Raw genomic sequence first — 10,487 nt, 5'->3', positions numbered from 1 at the left:
CACACAGCAGAGGTGGGTCTGAAACTCATGAACAAATGTTCAGAATATTTTGCCAAAAAAGAGTCATGTAATTCTGTTCTGGACCATTTTGCAAGCTCTTAAACTCCACAAGAATGCCTGGGTTAGCCTCCAGCTGAGTGCAAAACTCAAATTTTCCAAAAATGCAACCTCAGTCTGAATGAAGGGTTAGAGCTTCATGCTCAAGCTCAGAATTTGCAACAGCAATAAAAGAAGTCGAAGGTTGAGGGTGGGGATTTCATTGTGAAATTATTCTACACCTGGAATTGCTACAGTTTGACAATAGGAATGGATTCTGCTCTGGGGAACCCCACCGTTGTGCTGTAGGCGCAGGTTGAAAGGAAGCATGTGCCTTGGCCTGCTCTGTGGGAACACTTAGTCGTGCCTACCCTGCATTATATTTGGTTGACACAAGTATTTATTAGCGCTCAGTGTATTCAAAACTCAGGAACGCAATCAAGTAACCAACCCCCAATGGCTTTGCCTTTCATTCATAACCCTCGCAGCAGCTGGGAGGATTGTATCCTCCTCAATTCAATTTGTCATTATGCACATCCTCATTTGGGGTGGGGAGGGGGACGTGAATTGCATGTTTAATAAGAATGATATTCCTCTCTTAAAGCATCTCATTTATTAGAGCACTTCTGCTCTGCAAATGGGATCTCATTACTAAGAGTTTGTACTAGATCCAAGCCACTGCTGAATTTCCACGTGTCTTCCTGTGGTCAGAAACCTGACCTTGTGAGCTCAGATGGCTCAGGAAAAAGGAATATGGGGTCTAATCCAGCAGCCTTATGCAGGCAAAACTCCCACTGGCTACAATGCCTGAGTAAGGACTGCAGGGTTTGGGTCTATCATTTTAACACTGGGATTCTTCTTCCACCAGGTTTCCACTTCTGTGCATTTTGAATGACTGCTCCGACGGTTCTACCAATGACGTTTCAGTTGAGGCATAGTAATGTCTGATTAGCAGTAGTAAAAGTGCTGTTAATACAAATTATTGTAGGATTAAATGAAAAGTAACTCATTTCAACCAACCGCAGCCCAGACAAATCCCTCACCAGTGACAGGGTGCTGGGAAACATTTCAAAGGCTGGGCAGGGATTTAGCCATGGGGCCAACTCCTGCACTCCATCCCCTCACCTGTGCACCATGGACATTAGTGCCTTTCCAGCCTGTCGCCCTGAAACAGACAACAACAAAAACAGCGCGCTAGAAACCTCCAGGAATAGTGGGCTGCGCTGTAGGATTGTGTACCTCAATCTACTGCAACGTCACCCCCAGCTGGAGCGGATGGGGAGGTGGCGGTTTGGTTTTAGATCGGCCTGTCTCCTGCCATAGCTGCTGCATTATATTTTTTTTCCTTTAAAAAAAAAACCACCTCCCCCTCCCCTGCACACCCCCCGCCCCCACATGGTCAGACTGCGCAAGAGGGGGCTTTCTGGAAACCTTTGCTCCCGAGTCGTTCACACTGAAAGCACAGACAAGAGTTCTTGCTGCGAGGCAACAGCTTTGTCTGGGTCTGCGGGGCTCTGGTATTCATAGCTCCATGAGGTCGTCACTGGAAACAACCTTGACGGTGATGTGACCTGGCATTTCATCTGCTTCTCGGCTGCCTTTTCCCCGGAGCTGGAGAGTCTGCGGTTCTCTGGGGTCACCAGGGAGTGCAGCCAGCAGCACTTGTCCAAGGAACTGGTCACACAAGACGTTGCTATTCCAGACCTAGACATACAATTACAAGGGAACAGAAATAACCGCAGCCCAGCCAGTGCTTCCTGTCACACTCCACTGAAAAGGGTCATTCATGGTGGATAAGGGGTACTCACATTAACCCCCTGGAGCAGGAGTGGGGAACAGGGGGTGGGGGGTGTCTAAAGTTGGCTAACTATCTAGAGCCTGAGGGCTGTTCTTGACTTGCATATTCATTTACATACACTAGTAAAATAAAGAGATGAAAACACAACTCCCAGCATTTTGCTTGGCCTCATATGTAACCTAGAAGAGGTATAGAAACTGCCTGTTTGGGTTCATCACCAATAAAGACCTGCAGCTAATCAGCTTGTCGACTTTTCTCTACAACCCATTCCTGGCCCCAGGCTGCTTGCATTTTACTCAGCTACCTATGGCCCCAAGGGCTGTTCCTGCCATGGAGTCTTGGCCATGCCTCCTTGGCCTAGCCATACCTCCTCCGCCAGAGGCTCGGGGGCAGGGGCTTGGGCATCTCTATGACAGCTCAAACACCACCATATGGGGGAATCCTCCATTGCCAATGTAAGTGCTTTTAAGGCTGATTTGTGTTGCCACAGTGGCACATGGCAGTCTTCACTGGGCCATGCATCTGGCTCGGCCTGTGAAGCACTCAGCTGTGTTTTTCTCTATTTTTGCCTCAATCAACCTGGAAAAGTGGGAGTTTGTGTTGAGTGTTATGGAGGTGATGGGGGTTGTGTTAGCCTGATATCCAGAAGGTTTATACTTCTGTTAGTGACTTGTCCCCAGGATCAGTCCTGCCCATACTGATTGGGAAACAGGAGACCCTTTCCATCAGCTGTGTTATTAGGTTAAATTCATATCCTGACTATATTCTGAGGGCTGTGAGATACCTGCTTCCTTTTGCTCATAGTGAACTGAGCAGATCCCTTTCAGCTCAGAGAAGAATTGTGCCAGAGGAATTCTAGATATAGTGTAGTGAATAGTCAGACATGTTCACTGTTTGTAAACTGCTCTCACAGCACTGCAAGGCTAGCTTCCCTCTCTGCCATTCCTTTCTAATAGCAGTGGATTGAGTTATGGATTATTCTTAAAATCCTATAGAAGCACTGATCCAACCCAGGAAGAGAAAAAGACTTCATTTTCTTACATTCTTATGGTACTAGGCAACTATCAAGTGTAACAGATTTCACTGAGGGCACACTCCCATAACTACACTGGCATAGCCTTCTCTAAGCACTGATATGCCTCTTACTTAGAGGTTGACATGTGGTTTAGCTGATACAGACCACATGTCTGAGAGTCAAGAGACTCTGTTCTTGGCTGTGCCATTAATTCAGTGAGTGACTTTGGGCAAATCCCTTCATTTTTCTATGCCGCAGTTCCCTCAGCTATAAAGTAGGGATGAAGGCGTTTAACCACCTTTGAGTGCTATGTAACGCCAAGGTATTATTAATGGTTACTATTTTGGGTGGTGGATATAAGAGAATCAATATAAATTGAATTACTTCAGCCATGGGGCTGTTAAGGAGAAGCAGTAATTCTCATATTCTTCTGCCTCAGCAGCCCCAGTTCTGGGTATTGATCTTGTGAAGGAGCAGTTAACATATGTCAGACCTTTAGCCCATCAATGTCACATTTGTTTAACCCCCACTGCTGCTTTGCATTGCTGTATAGCTGCACACGGATGCTGTGGATAGACCTGTCCGTTTCCCCTGCAGTAGCATTACTCTGGTTGCCTGTGGGAGCATGTACTTTGCTGCAAGGCTCTGGGATTCCCTTCCTTACCTGGACAATAATGGGATGCTCAATCCTCTTTCTGTAGAAAAGAGCTTGTGTGTCAAAAATGGCACTGACAGTGTCTTGCTGGACAGCAGAGCAAACTTTTTGATTCTCACACTTGATAATCAGGTAGGGATCTGCTCCTGAAACACAATCAGCAGAGTCTTTATTAGTCCCACTGGACTAGCTGAGAAACTGATTCCGAGTCAGAAACACCAGGGAGAGTCAGAGGAACAAGTGCCAACTACTTATGGAGGCACCATTGATAGGGACGAGAACAGGTGGCTGGCTTGGAGTCAGGAGAAGACAAGAGAGCACAGGTTTGCAAATTCCTGATCCTGCCCCGGCTCACCGTAGGATCGTGAGAGAGTCATTTAGCTTCCCTGTGCTCTGCCGCAAAGGCTGGATCCCTCTAACTTTTTAGCTCTTGGACACGGTCTCCTTTAAGAAAACAGTTAGGAATGTCTGGAAGAGGCAACTGCTGAGAAATTGTGCATCACTTAATTCATCTCTGTAACTGGCACCCAGGAATGTTGTGTAACAGAGTAAGAGGCAGTACTTTTCTTAACTGGACAAGCACCCGGCTCGATCTCAGTCTGACCAGTGGTAACAGCTAATTCACGGTGGGCACAGGTCACAAGCTAGCAGCATAGTCACGTCCATACATCCGTTATGTCATAATTTGCATAGCCATTACCAGGCCAGTAGAAGGACAACCCTACAGTGAGTGACAGCAGTTAGCACCTGGATGGAAGGAGGGGCATGAAGATGAAAAGCACTGGGAGGAAAAGTCACCTAAAGCTTCCCAAAGCATAACAAAGGTGTGATCAAGAGAGCTGAGGGGAAGGTCAGAGTTGCTTATTATAGTATATAAACCATCCTTAATAATCAGGGGCATGCGAAGGGGTCGTAAGAGCATTGGCAGTCTGAGTTCCCAGCTTGACTTTTACTAGCTTGACCTTTACCTTGTGTCCAAGTACGAGCCCAGGCTTTCCGTTCAGCTGCTCTTTTATTAAAAAAAAAAGAGTGGCGGCGATTTTTGACCCTCGCTCGAACACTATGGGCATAACATTATACCCATATAGCCACCATCACCACCCTCCTCCTCCCACCACTGCCCTTCCACCGCCCCAGGTCAATGCAGAAGACAAAGAGGGGAAGTGGTAGAGATTTGGGGTCCTTCTAAATTGAATGGTACATAAATACACAGCGAGGAGAAAAGACCGAATCTGGGGTTATTTTACACCTTCCAAAGTGACAGGCATAACTGGCTGATGAATTTTTTAGGCTCACAATCAACAACAGGCCTGTCTCAAAGGACAGCCTGTATTTCAAAAGCAGGACTGATGCTTTGATGGACAAGGTGACAAAAAAGGATTCCAGAGACGTAAGCAATGAGTCTCGTCACAGCCATGTGCAGTGACGGACCGCTCTCTGCTCAGCATGGGCACCTGGGTCAGAGGAATTGGTGCAGATGTAGGAGGAGGGAAATTAATGCCACTGTTGCCATCCCTGTCCTGCCCTACTCTGTTAGGAGACAGGCACAGGTTGCATACAAAGAAAACCACTATCAAACATCCTTGTGCATTCCCTGCAGCTGGAAGCTGTTTGCCATGGTCGTGCTTCTCTTCCACTAGCATTCTGCCAGCCCATTTTAGGAAGAACCCTTCTGCCCCCTATCTCTGAATGTCCAGGAAAAGTCTCTCCCCCTTTGCTTTTTGCCAGAGATCAGATGATCATTTTTTATCCCACTTTGGTTAACACAGTAACTGCAAAATGAGCACAACAGCCTAGTTATCATGAGAAATCCTAGGGAAGCTCCAAGTAAATCAAAGGTAAACTGCATAAATTCACAGCTAATCTGAGGTCTGGGTAACAGCCTCGTGGGGGGGGGGGGTACAGCCTTGCAGTTAGAGATGCATTAAAACAAGAGAGTACAATTCTCACATTATTAAAGGTCATTTGTGTTTTCAAAATCCAGGCGGCTTGATCTCTTAACAATGCCCTCTAGCTCTTATATAGTGCTGATAGTAGACCTCAAAGTGCTTTACAAAGGAGGTCATTCTCATTAACTCCACTGTAGCAATGGGGAAGTGAGGTGTAGGGGGGAAAGTAACTCAGAAAATGACACCACGCAGAGCAGTGGATAGAACCCAAGTCCCTGAGTCCCAGTCCAGAGCTCTAGCCACTAGACCATACTGCCTTCTCCTTTCGTTTCCTCCCTCCTCCCCGCACCATGGTCTGTTTGACAATCTCCCCTTCTCTATCTACTCCTGGCTTATACACCACATGGTTTTTAAAGTAAAAGTGTGAGGCCCCTCAGCACCTCTCTAGATATTAAGGCAAAAAATGTGTGTATAAAAGTAGCCATCAAACTCCATATGAAAGCACCTAAATAGATGGTCAAGAGGTGCTAATTCCCACCAAAAGCAATGAAAGCCAACCCTCCAAAGGCCTCAAAATCATTTTCATGTAGATCCCTACACACAAAGTTAGATGCCTAACATTAAACCTCCAAGTTGGAAAGAGCTGACCTACATCCTCTTTGGTATTAGGACCAGAGCTGGTCAAGTATTTTTCTACAGAACAGTTTCCCTGTCAGAAAATGCAGGTTTGTCAAACTGAAACGTTTCACGGGAACATGTCCATTTTTGACACCATTGTCTACAAGAAAGTGTCCAAACAAATCATTTAGATTCTCATTTTGTTTTAATAATTTCAAAACATTTGGTTTTGATAAGGTAAAAACATTTCATTTAGACATCATTGTTTCGATTCATTTTGTTTCTACTTTTATATTAATGCAAATATAATTCTTCAGCATGCAACGGAACTTCATCACTAGATGATATCTCAATTGGAATAATGCCCATTTGCATTGACAGAGCTCTGCTCCAAAAGAAGCTGTTTGCAGTCTTTGGACAAAGAGCCAGATGTAAAGTATAACTTCCTTGTAGCCACTAAATTTAAAGTAAAAAGAAAAGGAGTACTTGTGGCACCTTAGAGACGAACCAATTTATTTGAGCATAAGCTTTCGTGAGCTACAGCTCACTTCATCGGATGTAGCTCACAAAAGCTTATGCTCAAATAAATTGGTTCGTCTCTAAGGTGCCACAAGTACTCCTTTTCTTTTTGCTGATACAGACTAACACGGCTGATACTCTGAAACCTAAATTTAAAGTGACTGTAGTTCCTTAATAACTGATATTACATATAATTTCTCTAAAGTATCTACTTGGTCACAAGGACAGACACCAAAATCTCACACAAACACACACGAGAACAGCTACGTACTTCTGAAGGAGCAAGAACGATAGATATTTTAGAGAAAGGAACAGACTTGCCCATATTCTTTACTCTGGCTATCCATAGAATAGGACTGTTGCCCTGACAACACATAGCACTTACAGATTACTGCTGCAGGTAGCAATTTATTGGTTTTTTTGGTCGACAATTATTTCTGTGTCACTGAGTGTGTTGATTTAGCCTTTGGGGCACATACTTACAGTCTGTTACAAGTAACACGAGAGCCCACCCCTAGTCAAAGACATTTTGAAAACTGTTCTGAATAAAATGGGGTCTTTTCACAAAATGGTGTCAACTATTGTGGCCTTAGGCAAATAGCAAAGCAAAGTGCTAGAGCAGCTTGTTAATAGCAATCAGGCGAGCAACAGGCACAGAGAAGCGACAGAAAGGAGAGTACACAGGATTCTAATAGTTAACAGGCATATCTGTATTGCAGCAGAGAGCTGTTAGCCCAGATTATTTAATCAATCAAAAGAAATAGAAAGGCTAACATTTTAATAAACTATTAAACCTACTCAGGAGTTACAAAGAGAAAGAAAGAAAGAAAGAAAGAAAGAAAGAAAGAAAGAAAGAAAGAAAGAAAGAAAGAAAGAAAGAAAGAAAGAAAGAAAGAAAGAAAGAAAGAAAGATTAAAAGTGTCAAAGCAAGATACATTCCTGGCTGGAATGCTGAACGTTCAGTTACTGTAAGGAAAATGGTACAATCTTTTGAAGAAACATGGCTCAAAAGAGATGTGATGCCTAAAGATCTGAGACAAGACAAAGATATGTTCTCAGTGGTTTTAAAGGGCCTGATTCGCCACTGCTCAGCTCTTTGTATGTTTTAACCTGTGCATAATGGCTACTAAATCAGAAAGGTGGCATTTCATACCCACATTGTTCAGGAATCAGTCACTACACACGTGCCAGGTGGTAAAGAACCAGGCCCGCCAGTCTAGCAGTTCAGTTCCCAAGGTCACACCAGGACAGTAGCTCTATCACAGGGATCGGCAACCTTTGTGATTGTGATAGAACAGGGATCGGCAACCTTTGGCACGCGGCCCATCAGTGAAATCCGCTGGAGGGCTGGGACGGTTTGTTTACCTGCAACATCCGCAGGTTCGGCTGATCGCAGCTCCCATTGGCCGCAGTTTGCCGTTCCAGGCCAATGGAGGCTGCGGGAAGCGGCGGCCAGCACATCCCTCAGCCCACGCTGCTTCCCGCAGCCCCCATTGGCCTGGAGCGGCAAACCACGGCCAGTGGGAGCTGCGATCTGCCGAACCTGCAGATGCGGCAGGTAAACAAACTGTCCCAGCCCGCCAGCGGATTTCCCTGATGGGCCGCATGCCAAAGGTTGCCGATCCCTGTTCTACCACAATCCCATGGCTGTGGGAAATGGACGGGACATGGCAATTTAAGAAAAGGATAACACAGGGACAAAAATAAAGCCAAAATCATGAGTGAGAGATAAAAGCTAATAAGAATGTAGTCCCAAGAAAAGTAGTGATCTAGATGACAACTTTTAAGCCAAAATGAGATCTGATCAGAATTAGCCTCACGGTGAAGGCAGCCCATTGCTTTATGGATAATGGACTTTAGACAAGAACATTCACAATAAGGTGCTATTGTACAAGGCAAAGGCTTTCAAGATTATATAGAAAAAGTGTTCTTTAGTCCAGATCTTGAGGTCTTTAGTCAGTCTGCATTCAGTCCTTATTCAGCAAAACCCCCATTGACTGAATAAAAACTGACAAAAGACATCGAGACATGGCACTTTGTTATTAACCAATGAAATGTCCTGAAGATTACAGTAACTTGGTTTGTAAGCGGTTTGCAGCAGGGACCATTGTTTTGTTCTGTGTTTATACAGCACCTAGCACGGTGGGGCCCTGATCTATAACTGGGAGGGCTAGGCACTACCGCAAAACAAATAATAGAGGAGCATGCTTATAGTGGCGTTAGAAATTAGTCAGGAACAAGTTTTTGAGCTGGCTCTGAGTACGGCACTCAAAAATATTTTCTCTCCCCCCTCACAGGATGTTTACAAGGTATTTCTTGCACCCTCACTTTTCCTGCTTATCAAATAGCCATTAGTGACAAGTATTAAAATACCATTTTGGAAAGAGTGGGAGCAGTTAAAACAAAGTAAAAGAATTAAACATGGGAATCCAACATGAAGCTTCAGGGGCAACATTTTAGAAAACTTGGAGGGCTATTTGAGATTAGCTGTGATGAAAAGACCATGACAGACAGTAGCTGGGATGATTTTAAAATAGACTTGGAATGAAGAAAGAAAAGCCAAAGCAAACATCCCTTCTTCATCCCCTTGCAAGTCTGCCACCATAATTGGCTTAATGGTAATTGGTTAAATCTCAGAATGAATTCACTCATAACTGGATACTTCCAAGAGAAGCAGAAAATATACTAATGTTTCTCTGACATCTGAGTGACCAGATCCATCGCTTAACCTTGTCAACAGCAAACAATCAATTAATTGGCCAGGACAGATCATCTATAGCAGCAGCAAGCAGAGTATTTTAAAAACAAACAAACCAAACAACGTTCCGGTGGCAGGAAGCAACATTGTCACAATAACCAGAACAAGAGCCATGATGTGGTGTGTGTTTGCCATGGACAGAGGTCTCTTTGGCTCCAATTTTTGATTAGTTTGGTCAGAAATACCTCCACAGTATGGCTCTCTCAGATATTACAGATAGGCTTTAAGTGGTGAATTGTGTATCCAAATCTAAACTTCCACCAGATTCAAGGCTGTTCAAATCAGACATTCCAGTTCAGGCCCTTCTGTATAGGATACTACTGTGTGGTAACCAGTCCCTTACTTGACTGCTTATCCCAGACCACAATTTATGGGTACCCGATGTGATAACATTACAGCACAGACCGAGTTAGCAATTCAGTGAGCTGGAAAGAACTACAGGATCTTGTCTGTGTTCAAAAGGATAAAAAAAAAATCCCAATTATATTAATTACCACCAAGTCCTGTCTCTTCTCTACCACAAGGGATGGGAGAGATGCCTTATACAGAACTGATTCTGTGGGTGTTTTTAGTCCCACCACAGACAGCAGAGCTGATGGATGATGGAAGCTAAGGAAGGGGGAAGTTAGGTTTAGAAGTAGGAACTCTGCAAAGCAGAGTGGAAAGAGAGAATGGGGTGCTCTCATCTGGAGTCAGAAAACATTCACATTTACATACACAAAATGTGATGGGGTAAAAACAATCAAGAGGCTTATCTTGTAAGGCAAGGTCTCAATGAGCTTGCCACCAGGAAGGTAATCTCTATGTAGGACTGAACTAACCTTAGACAATGTGTCTAGTGCTTTGGGCACAACAGGCTTTCTCTGAGCACCTCTTCATGTTCTACTTATTTTCCTTCTAAGCAAACATACTGAATGTACCTAACACAAGTGAAAACTCTCACTCATCAGTCCTGACTGGGTTTGCTGCCAGACTCCTTCCATACCCCGTTGTTCTGATTAGACAGGAGGCTGGAGTGGGTCATTGCTTTTAAGTGTGTTTTGACCTAGGAGCACTCAGGGGCCACTGGGTAAGGCGGGTATTTTGATACTTGCTCATGGGACTTGGAATCCCACATGGCACTCCCCCCACAGGAAAGCTGTCACTGAGACCCACACAGTCCTTTTCCAGTGCTTTGAGATGAGTGGAAGCTGGTCCCC

General features: G+C 44.5%; 1 protein-coding gene across 1 annotated transcript in view; it reads right to left on the bottom strand.

Annotated features, from left to right (window-relative positions):
• Nucleotides 1–1,439: 1,439 nt before the first annotated feature.
• Nucleotides 1,440–10,487, bottom strand: part of CAPN6 (calpain 6) — an 82,001-nt gene continuing 72,953 nt past the window's right edge. The window contains exons 12-13 of the mRNA XM_073358847.1: nt 3,514–3,650; nt 1,440–1,740 (exon numbers count right to left, since the gene is read on the bottom strand). Coding sequence (XP_073214948.1) covers nt 1,558–1,740; nt 3,514–3,650 — 320 coding nt within the window. The 3' untranslated portion in view covers nt 1,440–1,557. The remainder of the gene's footprint in view (nt 1,741–3,513; nt 3,651–10,487) is intronic.

This window comes from Lepidochelys kempii, chromosome 9 (genome assembly GCF_965140285.1).
Source record: "Lepidochelys kempii isolate rLepKem1 chromosome 9, rLepKem1.hap1, whole genome shotgun sequence".
NCBI classification, from domain to species: Eukaryota; Metazoa; Chordata; order Testudines; family Cheloniidae; genus Lepidochelys; species Lepidochelys kempii.
This window is presented reverse-complemented; position numbering and strand designations above follow the sequence as displayed.